The sequence below is a fragment of the Barbus barbus genome (assembly GCF_936440315.1).
Source record: "Barbus barbus genome assembly, chromosome: 42".
In the NCBI taxonomy this organism is placed as follows: Eukaryota; Metazoa; Chordata; class Actinopteri; order Cypriniformes; family Cyprinidae; genus Barbus; species Barbus barbus.
The window spans coordinates 8,730,409-8,753,146 of NC_136720.1; the positions used below are offsets into that span (position 1 = coordinate 8,730,409).

The 22,738-nt window shown below is 36.5% G+C and overlaps 2 protein-coding genes across 3 annotated transcripts in view; one reads left to right on the plus strand and one right to left on the minus strand.

Moving 5' to 3' along the window:
• LOC306861104 (uncharacterized protein) lies at positions 1–14,616 on the plus strand. Of its 2 annotated transcripts, none has more exons than XM_079403194.1 (12): positions 1–320; positions 9,711–9,817; positions 9,952–10,081; positions 10,225–10,375; positions 10,463–10,583; positions 10,699–10,798; positions 11,169–11,274; positions 12,306–12,411; positions 12,762–12,840; positions 13,296–13,359; positions 13,602–13,722; positions 13,798–14,403. In XM_079403194.1, exons 2-12 carry the CDS (start codon positions 9,808–9,810, stop codon positions 13,851–13,853), a joined length of 1,044 nt encoding a protein of 347 aa, XP_079259320.1. In that variant the 5' UTR covers positions 1–320; positions 9,711–9,807; the 3' UTR covers positions 13,854–14,403. The 2 variants fall into 2 exon arrangements, with proteins under 2 accessions (XP_079259320.1, XP_079259321.1); XM_079403195.1 differs by having other exon boundaries at positions 2–320; positions 9,926–10,081; positions 13,798–14,616.
• Positions 14,369–22,738, minus strand: part of LOC306861103 (SCY1-like protein 2) — an 18,384-nt gene continuing 10,014 nt past the window's right edge. The window contains exons 10-18 of the mRNA XM_079403193.1: positions 21,276–21,398; positions 20,968–21,081; positions 20,725–20,857; positions 20,453–20,571; positions 20,214–20,314; positions 18,805–18,880; positions 18,608–18,697; positions 18,363–18,482; positions 14,369–16,801 (exon numbers count right to left, since the gene is read on the minus strand). Of these exons, the coding sequence (XP_079259319.1) occupies positions 16,166–16,801; positions 18,363–18,482; positions 18,608–18,697; positions 18,805–18,880; positions 20,214–20,314; positions 20,453–20,571; positions 20,725–20,857; positions 20,968–21,081; positions 21,276–21,398 (1,512 nt within the window). The 3' untranslated portion in view covers positions 14,369–16,165. The remainder of the gene's footprint in view (positions 16,802–18,362; positions 18,483–18,607; positions 18,698–18,804; positions 18,881–20,213; positions 20,315–20,452; positions 20,572–20,724; positions 20,858–20,967; positions 21,082–21,275; positions 21,399–22,738) is intronic.

The window sequence follows — 22,738 nt, forward strand, 5'->3', positions numbered from 1 at the left end:
AGACACACCCAATAATATATTCACATAAGAGCAAAACGGGAATTTAACACTTTAGGCTCTGATTTTTTTTTTTTTTTTTTATTGCCTACTACAACGCATAGGCATCCGGTTTGTTCACATTGATCATTCGTAGTGAAGCTTGTTTTGGAAATAACAAATATGAAGAGTCAGCAAGAGTATGAAAAGAAACCGAAACTGGTTCAGCGGCTCATTTGTGAAGCACTTTAACTTCTGTCCCAGCAAAACGTGTATCTGACAAATACGTTTTTTAGGTTTTTAACGCGCTATCAATGTATTCCAGTGTCTAGGAACGATATTTGGTAAGTAGACTAATCATTAATGTGTTTTACAAGAATAATTTCACGACATTACAGGTCTGAAATCGTCCAATAACAGCTAAAATGGTTTTGTCAGTGGCTAAAATGTCAGCCGTCTTTATGTGGTAAATAACTGCTAATTGAAACTGGTAACGTTATGTCGAAATATCATTGCATTTCATGAAGCACTTATGAGCTCAAAGCTTCTCATGTTCAGGTAAATAAGTCAACCCTGTTTACACTTACATTTCCGAGAGGATATTCCAGCATATTTTAAATTGTATTAGGCTAATTTAGCTTGAGTTGGAACTTATACTTTAACACGTTATCTGATATAACGTTTAAAATCTTACAAAAATGTACTTTAGTCAAACTGGAAACAGGAAACGTTTCATAAGGTAAAGTTCGCCTGACATGTCACGCAAAGGTATGTCGTCTCTTTGTTTAGATGAATTATGACCTTAAATATGAAGTCAGCTGTTATCTGTGACACAATTATTCTACAGTAATTTACCTTTTTGAATCGTGTGATTGTAGATCGATTCAGTTTGATCCAGTATGCCATTTTTCTCTGCTCCAGTGCTCTGGAGACGCATTACAATTACGTAATCAGATTACTTTTTCAAGTAACCTATAAAGTAACAAATTACTTTTAAATTTTCAAATTGTTTTCCCATTTATTCACTGGTGAGGTGCAAAGGCAGGCACTTTCTTCAGCCTGAGGCTTATTAATTTCACTTTTATTGTGAAAGGGCCTTTACCCCAGCTAACATAAGACCAGCGGGCCACTGGCGGCCCGGCGTTTTGCTCCTCATTATTCCAGTGGCAGCCGCCGCTTTTCTGCTGGTTTATAATTGCTGTATGCTGGCGGTCCACGGTTCATAATCAGTTCAATTACGCTAACCAAAATGTCCTTGCACACAATAATGGATCAAAAACAATGTAAAATCGCAATTTGCAAATTTATTTTCAGTGAACAGATTAAACATACAAATGCATTTACAGTATATTTATCAGATGGTTTTATCCAATGTGACTTTCAGTTCACATATGTCCGTATACAAAAGTCAACCACAAAATTAACCATGGGTTAACTATGATTGTTATAGTAAATTCATGGTCTTATTACAGCATAGTAGTGAACCTAAACTTTACCATGGCTTCAAACACTATGGTTACCACAGTTTTACTCCAGCCTTACTAAAATATTACTATAGTAGAACCGTGATATCAAAACCTTTGAGAAAAAAAAAAAACCTAGTTACTACAGTTATGGTTACTAGTTTTACCATAGTAAAAACATGGTTAGCTGTTGTAAGGGTACAAGGCTTTTCACAATCAAAGCTGCTTTAGAAAATGCATATTTCAAGGTTACAATAATAATAAACAATGGCTGTGGTGACTGTGACTGAAAGGGGAGCATCTTCTGGCAACAAATTAACGTCCATATGTCAATAACTCTAAGATAATACAAGTTATGTGTTCAAAGTCATGTTCAGTTAAACAGACAAACATTAAAGGGTAAGTTTGGTGAATTTAAATCCACTTCATACTGTCACAAAGTCTGTAATATGTAAATAAACAATATCCAGATAATGCAAAACATTATTTGGTTTAGAGAAAGATTAAACATTGTTCGTTCACATATATTACCATCATAGTAACAATATAAAGTGGGTTGAAAATCAGTCAACGTATGCTTTAAGGCAATGATTACAATACATAATATTTGTCAGGTTGGTATGTTCATCTTTAGTTGCCATCATCTGGAGTCTTCATGAGTGTTGGCATCATCTGAAGTCACCACAAGTGAGGCTGGATCCAAGATGTAGTACCATTGGGATGGGCAACCTGAGAGATAGACAGGAAAACAAAAGGAAAAGGATTAGCATAGATGCTGTTCATATTATTTCAGGCAAAAGACGATCATGCATTTATTACTAGAGTACAAGGTTATGAGATGTGTTATGTGAATGCTTGACTAAAAAGATGTATTTTTAATCTAGATTTAAACAGAGAGAGTGTGTCTGAGCTCCAAACATAATCAGAAGGCTATTCGAGAGTTTAAGAGTAAAGGTCACTGCACACTGAGTCCGAAATTTTCATCTGAAATTTTTGCATGTTAAAAAATAAATACGACCTCACGTTGTGCCAATCACGTTTGAACAATGCCTCCGAAACTTTCGTCCGATTTTCTGCATTTTTGCATCCGTAGCAGGCATTTTGAGAGGTGTTTTGACAGTTCAGAGCCACCGTACAAGCGAAAGCCAAAATCCAGAAAGGCGATTGTCAAGTTCATCCACTTCATCTAGCAGCAGTATATAGTAGGCATGGGCAAAAATGGGTCTAAAATATAATAGAATATTTTTAAATGTATGGGTAGAAAACAATTATTGTTAAGAAACATATAGAACATTTTGGAACAATAAACATGTCAAGCTAAATAATTATTCTTAATTAAATTAAGTGCAGTCACTTAAGTGAGCCTAAACCTGCAGCTCAACAATAATCAAAACATGAATTATTATAAATTAAGAAAAAGAAATCCTTTAAATGAAAAAAAAATAAAAATTCAGTCACTTTTTATTATTACTCTGGAAGTGAGCCTAAACCTGCAGCTCAATAATCAAAACCATAATCAAAACAATTTCTGTAAAATTAAAAAAAAAAAATTATTATAAAAAATTATTAAAAAAGCAGTCATTAAACCTGTAGCTCACCAAGGTTTTTGGAGATATGTTCACTTTCTACACATTCATCTTTCAGTCCAAGTTATAATGCAGGAATGTTCACCTTTCCCGATTAAATTTGGATCGGTGAGGTACGGGGCCGTGTGACTCGTTACGCTCTTCGCTGCACACTTTTTGTGCCAATATTTATCAAACAAATCCAGTGTTTTGCAAATAAACACAATCTGCTTTGCAAAGAAAAACTCGACTTTCAAACAAACGCAAAGTGATTTTCAAATACAAAACTCTTTGAGAGAAAGTGCAGAGGTATGGACAAATATATGTATTGTGTTACAACTGTGAGACTCATTTGCCTTTTTATGAGGAAACTTGGCTTGATTTTCTCACAGGAGTGCGGGCTGATTTTCTCACATGTGCAATTAATTGAGCAACTTTCTTTTCCAAAAACAGCAGATGGCGCTGTTGGTCAATTTACGCTAGTCTCCCGAGACCTGAAACACCTCTTTACCTTTTCAGACCAATATGAGTGGGGAACAGGTGAGTTTCTGTCTTACTAGATCTATAATTAACCATTTAGATGTTTTCACAAAGCGACCCTACTACAGTGTCAGTGAAATTCACAACAAGTGCTGTAAAGTTGTTAACATGATTGATTAGTTCAAAAATCAGAGGTGACCTGGCTAAACATTTAACTAGGTAAAAACTGATCCATTCTCCGTACCTCTTATCCTCTGTTGGATCGCGGGATATAGAATATACATATATATATACATATATATTGATATATATTGATACAATTGTTCAATATTCAAAACGATGCAAGTGTATAATAGATAGCAACAATATTGTGAGATACCAAAAATGAAAGCTTAGACAATTTAATTTAGTATCAGATATAGTAATATCTGATACCCAAGAGGTCATTAATTATTAATTAAAAAATGAAAACAAATCACATTATTTAGTGCAATATCTAAAACTTTTTTTTTTAAATGATGTAACTGTGCAATCATTTGTCTAAAATAATTACGTATTTTTTAGCTAAGCAAAATGATGAATATTTATTTTCTGGTGTCACTCTTGTCATGTCAATTGGGGAGAAGGATCAAGTGATAGGATCACGCTGATATAATACTAAATTCAGCATTTTAATAACCAGTGGTTTAATAAACAGCGTGCTACACGGGTGAAGACACACTCTGGACAGCGAGGACTCTTCTAGCAGTGACTCAGATTACGAACGTTTGCATTTTAAAGAGCCACTAATATAATTCCTGACGGTAGCCTTTTATTCTTAACTTCACGAGTTAAAATGTTGCTCGACCATAAAAAGCTACATCATTTTAGTAGAATTTTTCCAAACAGGCTATTGTCAGAATAAAATCTGCTGGTATATTGGTTGAAAAATGAAATATCTCCTTACAGGCCACTTTTAGTTTGAAATGTTGTACAAGGCATGTATATTACTAAATATAAACATAAATATGATAAACTATGATATCCCTTATGAAAATTAAAATAGTTTTTACTATTGTAAAAGTGTGGTAACCATGTTTTTTTTGCAGGTTACCATTTCAATATAGGCAGCTTTACTACAAATACCATGGTATTTATTTAGTAAAACCATGGCTAATTTTCATAAGGGACATTAATGTTTAGATTATATTTTGGTACATTTATATAGCTGAATCACAATAAAGCTTACCTGAACTTAAACTAGTTTGATTATAGTAGCCTATTTGTATAATTAGTTTAGCCTACTCCTTTCAGTAGGTTGTCTATGTGTAGTTTTATACTTGTTTAAACTTTTACTGCAGAGGTAGCCTACAGCATTTCTCTCCACTGTAGGCTATGTTTCAACATATATAGCAGAAAGACAATAAATCTTACTTGACCTAACGTAAAAATAAAATTCAAAATTTCATCATTTTTGGTACACAATATTGTCGCTATCCACTATACATTTGCATTTTAGTATTACAATATATTGTGTCACGATATATTGTTATACCCCTGCATTGCTTTGAATGTTGAACAATTGTATCAATATATACACTCACCTAAAGGATTATTAGGAACACCTGTTCAATTTCTCATTAATGCAATTATCTAATCAACCAATCACATGGCAGTTGCTTCAATGCATTTAGGGGTGTGGTCCTGGTCAAGACAATCTCCTGAACTCCAAACTGAATGTCAGAATGGGAAAGAAAGGTGATTTAAGCAATTTTGAGCGTGGCATGGTTGTTGGTGCCAGACGGGCCGGTCTGAGTATTTCACAATCTGCTCAGTTACTGGGATTTTCACGCACAACCATTTCTAGGGTTTACAAAGAATGGTGTGAAAAGGGAAAAACATCCAGTATGCGGCAGTCCTGTGGGCGAAAATGCCTTGTTGATGCTAGAGGTCAGAGGAGAATGGGCCGACTGATTCAAGCTGATAGAAGAGCAACATTGACTGAAATAACCACTCGTTACAACCGAGGTATGCATCAAAGCATTTGTGAAGCCACAACACGCACAACCTTGAGGCGGATGGGCTACAACAGCAGAAGACCCCACCGGGTACCACTCATCTCCACTACAAATAGGAAAAAGAGGCTACAATTTGCACGACCTCACCAAAATTGGACGGTTGAAGACTGGAAAAATGTTGCCTGGTCTGATGAGTCTCGATTTCTGTTGAGACATTCAGATGGTAGAGTCAGAATTTGGCGTAAACAGAATGAGAACATGGATCCATCATGCCTTGTTACCACTGTGCAGGCTGGTGGTGGTGGTGTAATGGTGTGGGGGATGTTTTCTTGGCACATTTTAGGCCCCTTAGTGCCAATTGGGCATCGTTTAAATGCCACGGCCTACCTGAGCATTGTTTCTGACCATGTCCATCCCTTTATGACCACCATGTACCCATCCTCTGATGCTACTTCCAGCAGGATAATGCACCATGTCACAAAGCTTGAATCATTTCAAATTGGTTTCTTGAACATGACAATGAGTTCACTGTACTAAAATGGCCCCCACAGTCACCAGATCTCAACCCAATAGAGCATCTTTGGGATGTGGTGGAACGGGAGCTTCGTGCCCTGGATGTGCATCCCACAAATCTCCATCAACTGCAAGATGCTATCCTATCAATATGGGCCAACATTTCTAAAGAATGCTTTCAGCACCTTGTTGAATCAATGCCACGTAGAATTAAGGCAGTTCTGAAGGCGAAAGGGGGTCAAACACAGTATTAGTATGGTGTTCCTAATAATCCTTTAGGTGAGTGTATGTATATATCTGTATATTCTATATCCCGCGATCCAACAGAGGATAAGAGGTACGGAGAATGGATCAGTTTTTACCTAGTTAAATGTTTAGCCAGGTCACCTCTGATTTTTGAACTAATCAATCATGTTAACAACTTTACAGCACTTGTTGTGAATTTCACTGACATTGTAGTAGGGTCGCTTTGTGAAAACATCTAAATGGTTAATTATAGATCTAGTAAGACAGAAACTCACCTGTTCCCCACTCATATTGGTCTGAAAAGGTAAAGAGGTGTTTCAGGTCTTGGGAGACTAGCATAAATTGACTAACAGCGCCATCTGCTGTTTTGGAAAAGAAAGTTGCTCAATTGCACATGTGAGAAAATCTGCCCGCACTCATGTGAGAAAATCAGCCCGCACACGTGTGAGAAAATCAAGCCAAGTTTCCTCATAAAAAGGCAAATGAGTCTCACAGTTGTAACACAATACATATATTTGTCCATACCTCTGCACTTTCTCTCAAAGAGTTTTGTATTTGAAAATCACTTTGCGTTTGTTTGAAAGTCGAGTTTTTCTTTGCAAAGCAGATTGTGTTTATTTGCAAAACACTGGATTTGTTTGATAAATATTGGCACAAAAATCGCTCCATAGTCCTGCACTTTCTGTCTTTGACAACGTGTAAAAAAACTGTGCATACCGCAGAAATGGTATAATCAAATATTTGAGTGTTTTTGAAACCGTGACTTTTCCAAACCACGGTATACCTTGAAACCGATTATCGTCCCATGCCTAGTATATAGATCCTTGCACACTGAGTTCACAGAAATTGGTGGTCTTCTTTTTAATATGTGGCTCTAGTATCACTAGCAAAGCATCAAACTGAGCCACTGACATACGGTGCTCCTCTAGCATATTGTCTAGCGAGGCAACAAAATCCACTAAACCCCTAAAAATGCCAGGGTTGTCTGACGAGTCAGTCTCATCGAGCCCACGCAAGGCCAACTCAAAAGCCCCACTAAACTTAACACAATCAATTATCTTGGATAAAAATATATCTGTTTTTATCCACCTCCTCATTGTGTTTTCTTATCGCAATCCTGTGGCCGTCGTCTAACTGAGTAGCGATGTTTGCTCACTCTTCCCAAAATGGCTAGTTTGACGGAACTATCCATGTGTGCTGGAGTTCTCGTGTTTTCTTCATATCTCTCACTCCCGCAACTGTCCATGCTGGATCTGCCCCAGTTGCTTTAAACAGCAAGCACGGGAAACAAAATAAGGCATTAGCAGAGATGCAGAGACACATCCACATAGCCAGGCCTTTTTGGTGTACCAACGGGAAGAGTAGCTTCGCATGTACTTCTTCCCTTTTTCGCTTGTCTGCTGTCTGATTAAGAGGTCAGGCAGATCTGGACCCAGCTCCTTTACCTTCAGTTTTTCTGCCAAAGTTCTCCTCTCAAACGGACATTGGAGTAGAGATTGTACAGAGTTAAGTTCGTGTCCGGAATTACTAACACCTGAGTCCGCCATTGTCACATAATTGAAAATTACTACAGACCAGCCTTGATTTTAGCAGCTTGGGGCGACAGAAAAATCACCCATTTCAGTTAAGATTTGAGGACGCTGATTGGCTAAATTTTATGTCACATCTTGAATATATTTATATCTTGAATCAGCATTTGACTAAATTCTACAAAGACGATTTCTCTCTGCCCCTCAGCTGAAATTGAGACGTGCTGACAGGCAGAGAGGTCATATGGTGATGGTGACAACATATATTTTTCACAGATTTTCTAATATATCACATCATACAAATATACATTTAAATAATTTATATAATTATTATTTTGTGTGTGTGGCTATTGGACTGGTAATGAGGCCGAGAATCCAGCTCTGATCACAGAAATAAAATACATTTTAACATCACTCACTCATGTTTGGATGTCAAAACCTTAAAATAACTTTAATAAAGAAGTGTAACAAATGCAGCGTGATACATGCAAATATGTAATGAAAAATGAAAATATTTAATGAGCTTTCTAAGCTTAATATTACCTGTTTCCCACATCTGTCAGCAGCTTCCTTCAGAAATAGAGTTATCTTGGAGCATCTAATCTGTTGCAGAAGTGTTACTCCTGAAACCACAGAACAATTATCAATAATAGTTTGCCATAAAATATCAAATCACATTTTAATTAAATTCAGTTAATTCACGCTCCTTTAAGTGACGTCACCGACTAACAGGAAAGTTACAGCCCATATTTTAGGCTAAATAAATTCGTCTAATTCCAGTAACCGATTGAAAAAACCTTTACAAAGCTATTAAAACTTCCCATCTACACATAAACATGTGATAAAGTCAAAACGTTGCTAAATCTGAGCTCAATATACAGAGTTAGCATACCTTGTCTGAAAACAGATGCTAACGGACTTTTTCGAAGACACTAAACTGTCTTTATGACCTTAAAATTCAACAGAAGCGTGTCAATTACTAGTAAGAAAAGTGCCAGGAACAGTTGTGTGTAATATTTGTGTGATTTTATGGACTAAACTCACCTGAAAACGGTGAAAACAGCAGCGAGAGACGGAGTGTTGCAGCTGTCAGTTGGAGAGTTGTGCCCGTTTCCATGGTAACTCCCTCCGCTGCAGCTCTGACGTCCATCAAAACACGTCACAGTCACGCAGCATTTAAATAAACATAAACAACTAAAAAATTTAAATTTATAAAATTTTGAATTTTAATCGTTTTGTAGCTCTATGACCCATTCATACATAGGTGTAAACTGGAAACCGCACGTGACAGTGGGGCAAAGTAGCACTTTTATTTTTATTTTATTGTTATTTTTATAAGATTTTGTACTGTTGTTTTTATGATCATTCAAACTATTTATTTAATTTAAAAACATGCTTCCAGTATTTTTATACAGAACAATAATAGTTCATTATAACTCTCACTATTTTTATTCAGTGCTTCAGATTCATTTGAACTCTAGTACTGTAAAAATGTAATGTTCAAAATAAATTTAAAATATATTATAAAACAAAGATGTCATGTAAGAGCTCATTAGAACACAGGACAGACCCTGGTGTACCGACGGTGGTCCGACCTTGTTAACCCGCTGAATTTGTGCCGCCCAAAAAACGCTGGTGGACCGCCATTGTTTGCTGGGTACATTTGACAAAAATATAACTTTTGGGTTTCTTGTTATTAAAAAAATAAATAAGCAAGCCCAGCCCAGGTAACAAAAAGTAATGCAAAAGTAATGTAATGCATTACTTTCCATAAAATGTAACGAAGTAATGCAATTAGTTACTTTTTTATGGAGTAAAGCAATCTTGTAATGCATTACTTTTAAAAATAGCTTTCCCCAATGCTGCTTTACTGAGATTATGAGTAATATTTATATAACAGAACAATAAAAGTTTCAATGTCATATTAAAATCTCACTTCAGGGAGTGGCGGTAATGCACCTATTTATGTTGGCTGCCAGCCGCCGTTAAAAAACCAAGAAGAACACTTCAGGGAGAAGTAACAGCATTATCTAACAACATGGCAACAGGTACGTTTTTTGTTGGTTTCAGTTTACCCAAAGGTTTCACATTCCCAAAGTAGTTTCCATACCAAGCGATTGACTAATTGCTCATTTTCATTGCATTCATCCATTCAGTCAGTCATTCATCCATTCATTTAAAGCCTCAGGTAATCACTTCCAGTGGCAGCTTTTTAAAGGACAACAGTGGGTTTCTATCCTTAATGACTTTGTCATTGAAGCCCATTACTGTCAGCCAGGGGCAAATGGGATCACCATCAACCTTAACATGGGGTAAGCTGGTCTTCAACAAATTCATTACATAATCTTATGAGTATTTTAATAAGTATTAAGCATTATTATCATCATCATACACAACCAGATAAATTAAGAATATATTATTAAATATTAAATAGCCTTTTCCATTCACTGCACAGGCCTGTCTATATTGACTTTGATGAAATGACAGTCGACGGACCCCTTGTTAACTTCGGTGTACGGCGTAATACGCTGCTGTCTCCTAACCAGAAAGAAGTAATAGGCTGGTACTACAAAGATAACCATCACTGGTGCGAATATGGATCTCATGTAAGTGGTTCTAGAAACCTCTGCCAACTAAACCAGCATAAAGCAAATATAGTCTATTTACAACCCTTTATTCTCTTTTTTGGGTAGGGATCAGGTGGGAGGTCATCTTCGATTAGAAGTGATTTTATAGAGCAGCAGTACAACAGAAACCCAACAGGCTCCGTCCAGTTTACTGTAGGAAGCATAACTTACAAGGTGGACTTCACTGGTAAGTAGACAAATTAGACTGACCTTCATGGCTTTTAGTGTATTTCTCTTGAAATTAAGAACCACCAACTTCCTGCGTAAGAAATAGTTTTTATGTGTTTTTTGGAATGTTGTAGCTATGACTCAAACCAATCTGTCCACATACATGTTGAGGAAAGTAAGACGGCGGCCAAGATTCAATGAAGTGGTAACGGACAACAGCAGTAATCAAATCAGGTATTGCTTTAGTACTTCAAGCTGTGCCTTATTGCCTCTGGTTTGGCTTTATTCACAAAACAGCAGAATGAATTACAGTGTAAATTGTTTGTAAATTCATTCTCATGTAAATCATTGCATTGAAAGCAATAATTTATGTTAGAATGGTTTTGCGAAGTCATGTTGTAACACAGTTTACACTCTTTAAGAAGTTAACCAAATTAACAATAATTATGTACGTGTTTAATCAACTGTATTAATTATTTTTATGTTTTAATCAACAATTTATAGAAGTTCCTTCATCTAATTTTTCATGAAGAATTGCCTATATCTTTAAAACTGTTTTTGTCAACAAACACCAAAGCCTTTGCTTTCTTTTTATCACGTGTAGTTTACCAACTCTGGCATCTCCCTCTGCAAACCCTTCAAATTCTTCCTCTCATTACATCTGGGAGTTTATGGGTGATGAGGGGATTTGGACCGAGTACCAGAAACCAGTGAGTTCTAGTGTCTATACTCAACCTAACAACATGTTAAGTGAAAGTGAAGTAACCCAGCACACACACAGCAGTGAACACACACACACACCGTGAACACACACCCGGAGCAGTGGGCAGTCATTAATGCTGCGGCGCCCGGGGAGCAGTTTGGGGTTCGGTGCCTTGCTCAAGGGCACCTCAGTCGTGGTATTGAGGGTGGAGAGAGCGCTGGACATTCACTCCCCCCACCTACAATCCCTACCGGCCCAAGACTCGAACCCGCAACCTTTGGTTTACGAGTCCGACTCAGTCTAACCATTAGGCCAAGACTTCCCTCACGACTTTCCCACAACTTGTTAAAGGGATAGTTCTCCCAAAAATGAAAATTGTGTCATTAATTACTCACCCTCATGTCGTTCCAAACCCGTGAGACCAGTGAGGAACACAAATTAAGATATTTTTTTGATGCATTCCGAGAGCTCTCTGACCCTCCCATATACAGCAAGGATCCTAACATGATCAAGGTTCAGCGTAACAAAGCGTAAACAACGTAAACAGCGTATCTGCATATGGTGCTGCTGACACAGAACAGCATACATTGTTTATGTATGTGATACTCTCCAAAATGGTGCTATAGGGTGATGCGGAGGAGACGAATTGTTGAATAAAGTCGTTATTTCTGTTTTCTTTGCGCACAAAAAGTATTCTCATAGCTTCATCAAATTACGGTTGAACCACTGATGTCACATGGACTATTTTAAGGATCTCTATGCTACGTTTTTGTGCGTTGATCATGGTTATATCCTTGCTGTCTATGGGAAGGTCAGAGAGCTCTCGGAATGCGTCAAAAATATCTTAATTTGTGTTCCGAAGATAAACGAAGGTCTTACAGGTTTGGAACGACATGAGGGTAATTAATGACAGAATTTTCATTTTTGGGTGAACTATCCCTTTAAAACATCCAATTCTTCTTATTCTATCAACTGAAAGTTAACGTGAACTTGACGTTTAACCAAACAGTTCATTGGACTTCTTTTGTGTGTCTACAGGGATGCTCGCTGGATAGTGCAGAAATCGAGAGGTTGTATCAGCTTAACCCACAGTGCCAAGTTTCATTCACAGTCAGACGATTCTCTTACAGTCTTTACTTTAGCGGTAAGATACAATAAGACATAATCAAAATATTCAGATGTAGAAGTGATTCTAAGGGGGCAAAAAAATCTAAATATTGAGAAAATCGCCTTTAGAGTTGTCCAAATGAAGTTCTTAGCAATGCATATTACTAAGTTTTGATATATTTACAGTAGGACATTCACAAAATATCTTCATGGAACATGATCTTTACTTAATATCCTAATGATTTTTGGCATAAAAGAAAAATCAACTATTTTGACCCATACAATGTATTTTTGGCAATTGCTACAAATATACCCCAGCGACTTAAGACTGGTTTTGTGCTCCAGGGTCACATTTATAGTCTTTATGTCACAACTTCATGTTTACAGGAATGTATCAAGTGAACAATAAATATGGTACAAAAAGAGCTGTCAGGAGAACTGCCAGTGGAATCCAGCCAACAAACAGGTATTAATGTGTGTATATACACACACACACACACCTATATATATTAGTAACACCTATTATTTTACAATTTTGACTTTTTTTCTTAGAATTGCAAGTTTATATCTCACAATTCTTACTTTTTCTTAGAATTCTGCATTTGTATGCAATGAGGTCAGGTGTTTAAAAATGTTTGGGGAAAACAGAATTAAGATGTAAACTCAGATTTCATAGAAACAATTCAGAACTGTGAGATATAACAAAAAAAAAAAAAAGGCCTGAATGTGAGATTAAAATTTGCATTCCATGCAATTGCATTTATATTTGTATTCCATGGTGGAAATAAGCTTCCATGCATTTCGTAGTTAAGAAAGTCTCCAAATATTGTCATAAAATGGATTGCTTCGGTAAAATAAAATAAAATAATGTATTATTGATGTTATGTGTGCATTCAAATAAATGCTGTTCTCTTATCACAGTACAACGTCACAAGCTCACTGGCAGTTCAAAGACATGGATGGCCAATGGAAGGACTATATTAAAGTAAATAAACCCTGACAAAAATGTTTATATACATTATATTTTAAATGATGGTTGCAGAAGTTGTTAAGTGGTCTTATGGGTATCTTGCTAGCTAATTAATTCTATATCTGTATCCAGGTGATTTATTCAGAAAAATATACAGCGGTTTACAAAAATGTCTAATGTGGCTTTCATGCTGTATTCTTGTGCAACAACACTACGTCAGTCACACCTTCAGAAACTTGGACTTTGTCTTTGTGTAGGGTGGTTCTCGGGGATGTTGCAGTGTGTCAAGTCAAGATATTGAAGCGCAGTACCAGCAGGACTCCACTGGGACAATGAGTTTCAGAGCGGGCAGATTCAGCTATGAGCTAGACTTCTCAGGTATGTGAATGCACAGACTAACAGAAATACACGTTATTTAGTACAAACGTTTAAGTCACTTGTGTTTTGTTGCAGACATGACCCAGACCAACCTGTCCACTAACACCACGAGATCTGTACGCCGCCTTTAGCAATAAGACCTCACCTACTTGTAGCTTTAGTTTGTATGAATGATCTCAGGATGCCAGTTCACACCATGTCTGCTGGCCATTCTCAGAAAATGTGATACCAAATATCAAAATTATGTTCACTTTGTCCATGCTAACCCATGTGCCTATATTGCTTTATTAATTTGTCCTCATGGTGAAAATATATATTTTTATTCTTTATATTTGTTTTCTTTTCAATGCATTAACTATTATTGCTTTTCCTGTGCAATACGTTTTAGGACCGCTTTCAGCATTCATGTCTGCACAAGTTGTCTTGGTTATGATAATAAATGTAAAAAAACAAACAAAAAAGATTTATAATTTGAACTTTCATTGGGGGGGTGGAGGGGGGGGGGGGTCATATTTAACATTTCATGCACTTTTCTAGACAGATTTCATTATATGCACTAATGAATATTTGCAATGTCAAATTCTGATGAATTGTATAAATTCAGTTACCGCTCAATACAAATAAATGACTGAAGTGAAAAGGCATTACCCTTTAAATAAGCAATTTATTTGATTCCAAAATCACCATCTTTCCAACCATCCAGTTCACATTTTTTTTAATTAAAACAATCCAGATGTTTGATCTACATTAATCGAGACTATCTGAAAACTGCATGTAGAAAGACTCGTACAGAAAGTTATTTTCACAATCTCCACCACAGACCTGTTATTGCACAACTCTCAACATAAGGCCTCTCATTCATAAGCATTCCCTTTGAATAAAACCTGTCTGGGTAATAAAGATTCTCCTCAGGAAAGTCATTCACTTGCAACAGTATTAAAAAAAACCTAAGTGGAAGTCACCTCTATTTACTGTACACTTCATGTTTTTTCTTCAAAATAATACACATTTTGGTGATTTGCTGTGTTGCAGCGGTCTGTTTGGTCATGATATGGAATCACATGATAAGGAATTCAATTGGTCACAACAGGAAACTGCCCATATGATGACAACACACAAACAAAAAAAGTGGACCTAATGTAATGATCCGTAATTTCCCAAGAAACACAGCATCACAATATAACACAGATTTAACAAACACAGGGTAGAAAGTAACAGCAGAGAACCGAAAGGGAAACAAATCAGGCTTCATTCATGAAACACATACTTCTGTTACAACTTGGCTGTACACAATATGCTACAATTGACCATTTATAGCTGCAATTTATCCAAATAACTATAGGAAACGCATTTTATCCCCAAACCTAATTGTATATTTTGCATAAAGACGCCCTATTTTAAACTTTCTACATTGACAATTAATCTAATTTTCCAGCAATTCTCATTTCCAAAACAAAAACTCTTGATAAATGTTTTAACACACTACAAAAATGTAAAACCTCATTTTTGTAACGTGTGAAAAAATTTATCATTTTCAGTATCCTGATGCAAAAAAAGTATTTAAGTATAGAGCTAAATCTTTACTATTATATTACAGCAATGCATATTTATTGATAATTAAGCACATTTGAGTTTGTCTTTTAAAATATGACCCTTTTTCCGAGAGAGTGTTTAACAAACAAGAAATTCCCCAAAACATCTGCTAGGTGTTTCATGAATGAAGCTCATGGATTCGGTTTTAAAGTACTGACAATATCCCAACGTAATCTCAAAACCTACATTTTTAATATATTTTTTTTTAGCTCCATTACATTTAGTGCATCTACAGTATGAAGACAGTGTCCTTCCTTTAAGATATTTTACCTCAGTGGATCATGTATCCGTATGATACATTATATACACACAATTATAAAAACACTCATTCCGGCCCAAACTATGGACTGCACCAACTCTTCCTTTACTTATCGCATGATCGAGACACCATCAGCAAAACAGCAAATCCTGAGGCCATCAATGATGTTTGCTCTGGTAGAGGAAGTCGGCTCATTCAGGCGAGAGGTGAACAAAAAGGAAATGAAACCAAAAGTGCTTGAGTTTATTACTCTTCTTGTATCTTCTGGGGCACGTGTCAAATCCAACGATACAACGAATGCAAGGAATCCACCAATAGAAGCAGCTTATGGTGGAAGAGCCCAAGCTTTCTATAGAAACAATGTTTGTTTGGTGCCGTTTGCTTTTGATTCACTCGAGAAGATAAGTGCACCATTGATAAGGGCTAAAAAAAAAAAAAAGTGTCAAAAACCAGAATAACTTTTAAACACTGTCATTCAAAAATGTCTTCCATGTTCAACCATCCAACCAAATTTTGACTGTCATCGTCGCTGCTGATGTTGTTTCGTTTTGATTCCCATACAAGGGGGAACGCAAACAAAAGGCAAATGTTTTATCCGAAGAGGTCCTTAAGATCGTTGTTGATTGAAGCGCTTTGCTTCACCACCCCAGCGTTCATTGTTGAAGAGGCCACAGGTTGCGAGAAGTTCTGAGGGTTGAAGAACGGGTTCGCTTGCATCCCAAAACCACCCTGAACTCCCGTCATCCCCATTGGAGTCGCCTGCATGGGTGCAGTCTGGGACGGTTGGCCTGTACCAAACTGACCGAGCCACGGGGAAGGTGCAATGGCTCCTGGGGCCGGTTTAGGGGTCATTTGGTTCATGCTGACTTTGGGTTTGCTAGATGTGAAGAGGGAGTCTAGGGCGGACATGTCTGCTGGCTTGCTGGGTTGGTTTTGGTTCTGGGTGAGGGCATTGAAATTTGGAGTGCTGGTAGTAGTGGCCATGCCTCCGTAGAGGCCTGGAGCAGCGGGTCTCATGCCCATTCCCATACCTCCCGTCTGGAATCCCATGGGCGAGTTGAAACCATTGCTGACGCCCATGGTGCCCATTCCACCCATGCTGGGTCCAGCTGGGAAGGTAGAGGATATGGTGCCGCCCTGGATGGGCATCGTCATCCTGGTCCCAGAGTTCAAAGAGAGGTTAAGAGATGTCATGTTGTTCACAAGACTCCTGGTCAGATCCTTTGCCTTGAGCAATACAAAGAAATATAAAAAAAATAAGTCCTTTAGATTATAGTACATGAGTCCCAAAATCAAAATGCACCCTTTTCACTAGGGTTGGGAATCGAAAATCAATTCCAATTCCAGAATCGGATACTTAAGATCAGGAATCGAATACTTGTTGTAAAATTTAAAATTGAATTCCGCCTATCAATTCCTGTGAGTGCATTGTTTTTTTAGGTGGTGAAAAGGGGCTGTTAAAAATGTACGTGTCTTTGAATCATTCATTCAAGAGATTCATTCAAAAACACGGATTCATCCAATAATGAAACAAGTCAATCTTGAGGGAGTCAGTGAATCGTTCATAAATTCCATTCCATTTCTTTTTCGTCAGAATTGTGAGAACTACAACCTCCATTAAAAAAAAGAAAAAAAGTCTCAATTTATCCGGAATCGTGCAGCTCTATTTTGCACACAAACGGCTCTTTTTTTTATGTAGCTGGCTGATTTTTGTTCATGGTTTTCAGCAGCAATTACATGTTTCGCAAAGAGAGACGGAATAAATGTTTGACTTCATTTTTTTTAACCACATTGGAATCGATAAGAATCGCAATCGATAAGCAGAATCCTAATTAGAATTGATAAAATTCGAATGATACCCAACCCTACTGTTCACTTACAGTTATAACACACTTTCATAGTTATTATCATTGTACATATAGCAAAGGTTTCATTTTTCTAATTCAATGTACATTTATAAACGTTTACGGTAACACTTTATAATAACTTGGTAACACTTTACAATAAGGTTGATAACTTAACATTAGTTAACATGAACTAAGATTGAACAATACTTCTACAGCATTTATTAAACCAAGCTGTTTAACTATAAAAGTCAAGCAATATAAAAAGATAGTTCTTCAACCAGCAAAATGAGACACCCCATTTCCCATAAAGATTCTGTTATCACTGGTTGCTGTAACACATTAAGTCTTTGTGATACATGGGACCTCTAAATGGGAAAATGTTATTACAAGTCCACAGGACTCTTTGTATTCATGTAATCATGCAATGAGTGAACATTTTAACATTAATGGTTCAAGCACCAAGCTAGGACTTCTAACATAAGATATCTGCCGTCTTTTAGCCAGCTTTAAATTTTTAAATGATGAACGAGCTAACAATTGTGCGTGTATCCAGCCTTAAAAAACAGCTTTTTACAGCTTTTATCAACTGTTTCAAGGAAATTATTCTATTCCTTTTTTCTTAATTGTTACAAGTGATGTAGCCATCCTTAAATCATTAAATTAGTAGCAACACTGACGTGTGAAATTATTTTAATAAAAAAATAAAACTCATAGAATTATTATTATGATTATTTTTAGATGACGGAACATTCTGAGGTGACATGCAGCTTCAACACTTACGGTACAGATACAATGACAAATAATACAAAGTGAATGCTAGTGCAAATATGAGATATTTTACCTTACACCGAAAAATTTAATCTAGTAATTTAACTGCAAAACTGCATGTGTGAAAGTGACAATAGGTTTCCCATGATACCTCTGCACAGTGTATGTGTTACCTGAGGTGTTGTTGTGGCTGCTTTGACACTCTGTGGAGCCAGTGGCTGCTGGCTTCTTAGTTTGGCAGCCTGTTCCTGTTCTTTAGCCAAACGCTGCTTTTCTTCCAGGGTGAGAGACACCTGAATATTACCCCAAACAACAGTTAGTAAATCAACCACATCAACAACCATCTGAGCTTCATAAGAAAAACATGTGGCTAAGCAATGCAATCCCAAAATATTCTAAATGATTAAGATGTACTCACTCGTGAGGGTTGTGAAACGGTTGATGAGGAACCGTTCTCTTTACCATTCACACCTGCATTTCCTGAACTGCCACCAAAGATCTCATCGATCTATTAGAAAGCAAAGAAAAACACACAATTACAGTTAATTTCGTGGTGTGGCAACATTTCAAAACTGTGGACTGGTTGTGGGATATTCAACAGGTGTATTTACTCACATCTCTGACTTGTGTGGCTGGGCTGGGTGTGTTCTTAGTCTCCTCTGATTGGTTCATCTGGTTTATGTTTAAACTCCTGAAAAAGACACAATACTTATTAATCATACGTCAACAACTGTTTGTATGGACAATGTTGTGATCTTGCCATGTTAAAATGACTATAATTTAGTGCTGTAAAAATTAGCGTTAACGCAGGAGATTCATTTTTCCAATATTTAACGCAGTTAACGCTGGGGTGGAGCTAAGGTTCACAACTGCTGCTTCAGTCTCTTTTTCTTGCGTTTATTAACATCAAACAGGAGACTTTACAGACACACACTCCACTCTGCCTCAGCTAGGCGCTAGTCAAATGAGTGCGGAAAACAGGAGGCGAGGAGCTTCAGTAGAACATTAGTGAACTGCGGTCAGATGAGATGTTGTCAGGCCATATGTCAGTAAAAACTAATTTTCCTGTCAGCTGTTACTAAATACTGTAGCTTGTATCATTTAAAATAAAAGCATGAATGAAACTACAAACATGCATGTCAGATCCACGTCACATTCAGCAGCGGCAGCTCTTAAAGTAATAGCAGCCAAATAACCCAGCTGCTGTGATGTCTATTAATCAAAGAACAAAAAACAGAGGAAATCAATAACTTTTGTAGCTTTAAGGATTCGTCTATTTTTAATTTAGAATTTAGTGTTTGATAACTTTAATCAATTTCTGTATTGCTGAAGGGCACAATATGATATTTATTATAATGAGTTAAGTGATGATTGTTTTAAAGTTAACAAACTAGATGTTATTTTTAAAGTCTAAAGCAAATGTTAAAATTGATAGCTCTCAATTATACTGTAATGTTGAATGGCTATAGTCTATGGTTAAATATTAGGAAAAACAAATGATTCCTAGGGACATCAGTAATATCAATGATACTCGCCTTCTGTCAAAGAATAACGGCATTAAAAAAAATATAATACAAATAGTAATAAAATATTAAAAAGTAAAATAAAATATTAAAAACTGTCTTTATGTTGATTCTGCATTAACTTGAAGACTGAATGTGAAATTATGTGCGATCGCGAATTTTGAAAGTGAAACTAAAAAGCGATCGTACATTCAAAAGCAGTTTCAATGCCAGGCATAATAGAGGCCCGCAATTTTATATACAATATTATTACCCGATGATAAAACTGCGAGAGAAATATATATATATGTTCCTCCCATCTCGTATTTATTCCCTTTAGGGGTTCCGTAGTACGCGTCATTTTCTTTCTGAACACGGTATTAGGATACGGTGGATTGCAGGGGGTGGGAAATCGCGATGCCGGCTCAACATCGTGATGTCTATCACTCATCGGCAATGGACAATAGCATCGTCTATCGGCCCAACCCTAAAACACAATGAACAGAGAAACTGAAATGGCACCTTTGCTGCTCCTGCATAATGTGCAACTGCTCTAATTTGGTCTTATGCTCCGCCTCCATGCGATTCAACATTTCCTTGATCACAGCCATGAAAGAGTTAAACTGAAACACAGAGACAGAAAACGGTTTAAAAATGTGTGAACAGAATCTATACACCTGATCTGAAGTGACACTGAATCAAGTTCATATTCTGTGGATGAACAAGAACAGTTTGTGTGTAGAGAGAATGTGTGTTCTCACCTGATTAAGGTTAAGGTTGTTATCAATACTAAGTGAGACCAGATGAGGTAAACTCTTTCCAGCCAGGTGCTCTTTTGGGATACCCAGTTTCTTATGGGTGAAAGTGCACTTGTAAATGCCTAAAAAGTGACATGATATATATCATCTTTAAATGAAACGTAGATTAAGGTAATGTTGGAAATTCTATTTCAAATAAGGAATAATTAAACAAAGATGCAGTAAGGGCTTCTATATAATGATGATTTTATGTTTTTTTGAGCCAAATTAATTACCCAGAATGCCCATGAGCACAGCTGGTTCCTTGGATGGAATTTGTTGCAGGAATGGTAGAATTTCATCAATGACGAACCATTTATCCAAGTATTCCAGAATCTTGCCTAGGCACACCAAAGAGTTCACCCTCACCTGAAAAAGGAGAAATTAATCTTTAGAAAAACAAAACTCATAACTACTCTTCCAAACTGATCACTGATATTCACTTATGTTACTGGAATCATAAAAATAAGGACACAAACCGCTAGCGAGGATGTCTTTAAACAAGCAGATTTGATACGAGGAATAAGTGCATTCTTCATGGATGGGTACTCAATTAGATTGGCAAACGTGGGAATGATATTTAGACAAAGTTCCTGTTTAGGAAAAGAACAAAAAGTTGTTATGCTGTAAAATACCTAAATGACTGAAATAAATGATTCAGCTACCGGGGTGCCTTAAAATACATCAATCGAACAATAAACAGTTACTGAAGATGATCAATTTAAACATTAATAAAACAACTTGATAAGCAAATTAATTTTTTTCATCCAAACAAGTGTGTGGTCACCTGTATTTGAATAGAGGGGGCTTCCACCGCTCTGTACACCATGGGCAGAACGCTGTTCTTGATGTCTTCAGGAGGCGTTTTGGTCAAAAGTAGGTCCATCTTTTGTAGAAATATCAGCAGGATCTGGATTTATGAACGAGAATCAAGGAAATAAGATTTCTAAGAGCCAACAAATGAATATGTATCTTTAGAAAAACAAAGAAAGCAAAAAAACAAACAAAGAAAAACTATGCTAAGCACAAGGATAAAATAAAAACTCTAAACAAAAAATAAAACAACTCTTCATGTTAGGCAGGCCCAAATACTTTCGGTTTTTAAATCTAATCTCAAAACTCATCTATACTCTTTGGCTTTTAACACCGTATGAGAGCAGGTTTTTATGATTATGTTTTAAACGCAGTATGCTTGTACAGCACTTTGGTAAACGCTTTTTGTTTTTAAAAGTGCTTTATAAATAAACTTTGAAAAAAATAAATAAAACGATGTTAAACAAAACAAAAAACAACAACAACAGAATCATGAAAGCCACACTAAAAGATCAGTGCAAACTGTGGAAACAAACAAGTGCAACTAATATACTTTAAATAAAAATATAAACTTATGATAATATAAATAGTGCTGTCAAACCATTAATCGCAATTAACTGTTTGACAGCAAAATTTACATTATCATAAGTCCAAAATAAAATACACAGCACACACACACAAATATTATGTATTTGTGTATATTTATATACATACACACACTTTTTTTGTAAAATATTTTGTTTTTATATTAAATATATTTATATATAATATCAATTATATTAATTTAAATGAAGAGTTTATTTGCAAAAACAGGTAACTGCGTTTTTTTTATTTTTTTCAAAAATCATGTTTTTTATGTTGCCATGTTTTTATTGTGTTATGTGCTGTATGTAAGATTGACACCTAGGCTGTATCCGAAATCGCCCCCTATACCCTCAAATAGTGCACTATTTGAGGGGACAGCCATTTTAAGTGGTGTTCGAAACCATAGTGGATGTTTTCGAGTACACTCGTTCAATCCCACAATGCACCGCAAAAACGAGTGTACAACCGATGTACACTCAACGGCTAGAGAATCCCCAGAATGCACTGCGAGAGTCGCGCGCCGAGTGAATTCCCACGTCTCACCAGATGGACTCATCCATTCATTCATTTTAGAAGCGCTCGTCCACGGCGTAGTAATACAACAAAGGTACAAAATTAGCTGATTATTAGGGTTTATACAATTTCCGTGACAGAGTTCAAGATATATCCTTCAGTCTTACTACTGGAGCTGCCCGTTTCAAATGATTATTAAACGGCAAGCAAACTATGAGTCCTTCCGGTGCACTCAGTGTCCGAATTCACTCACTCGTTTTCATTCACTCCTTCAAGTGAACTGTATGAGTGGACTAATGTAGGGAATAGTGAATGAGGGTATAGGGGGCGATTTCGGAT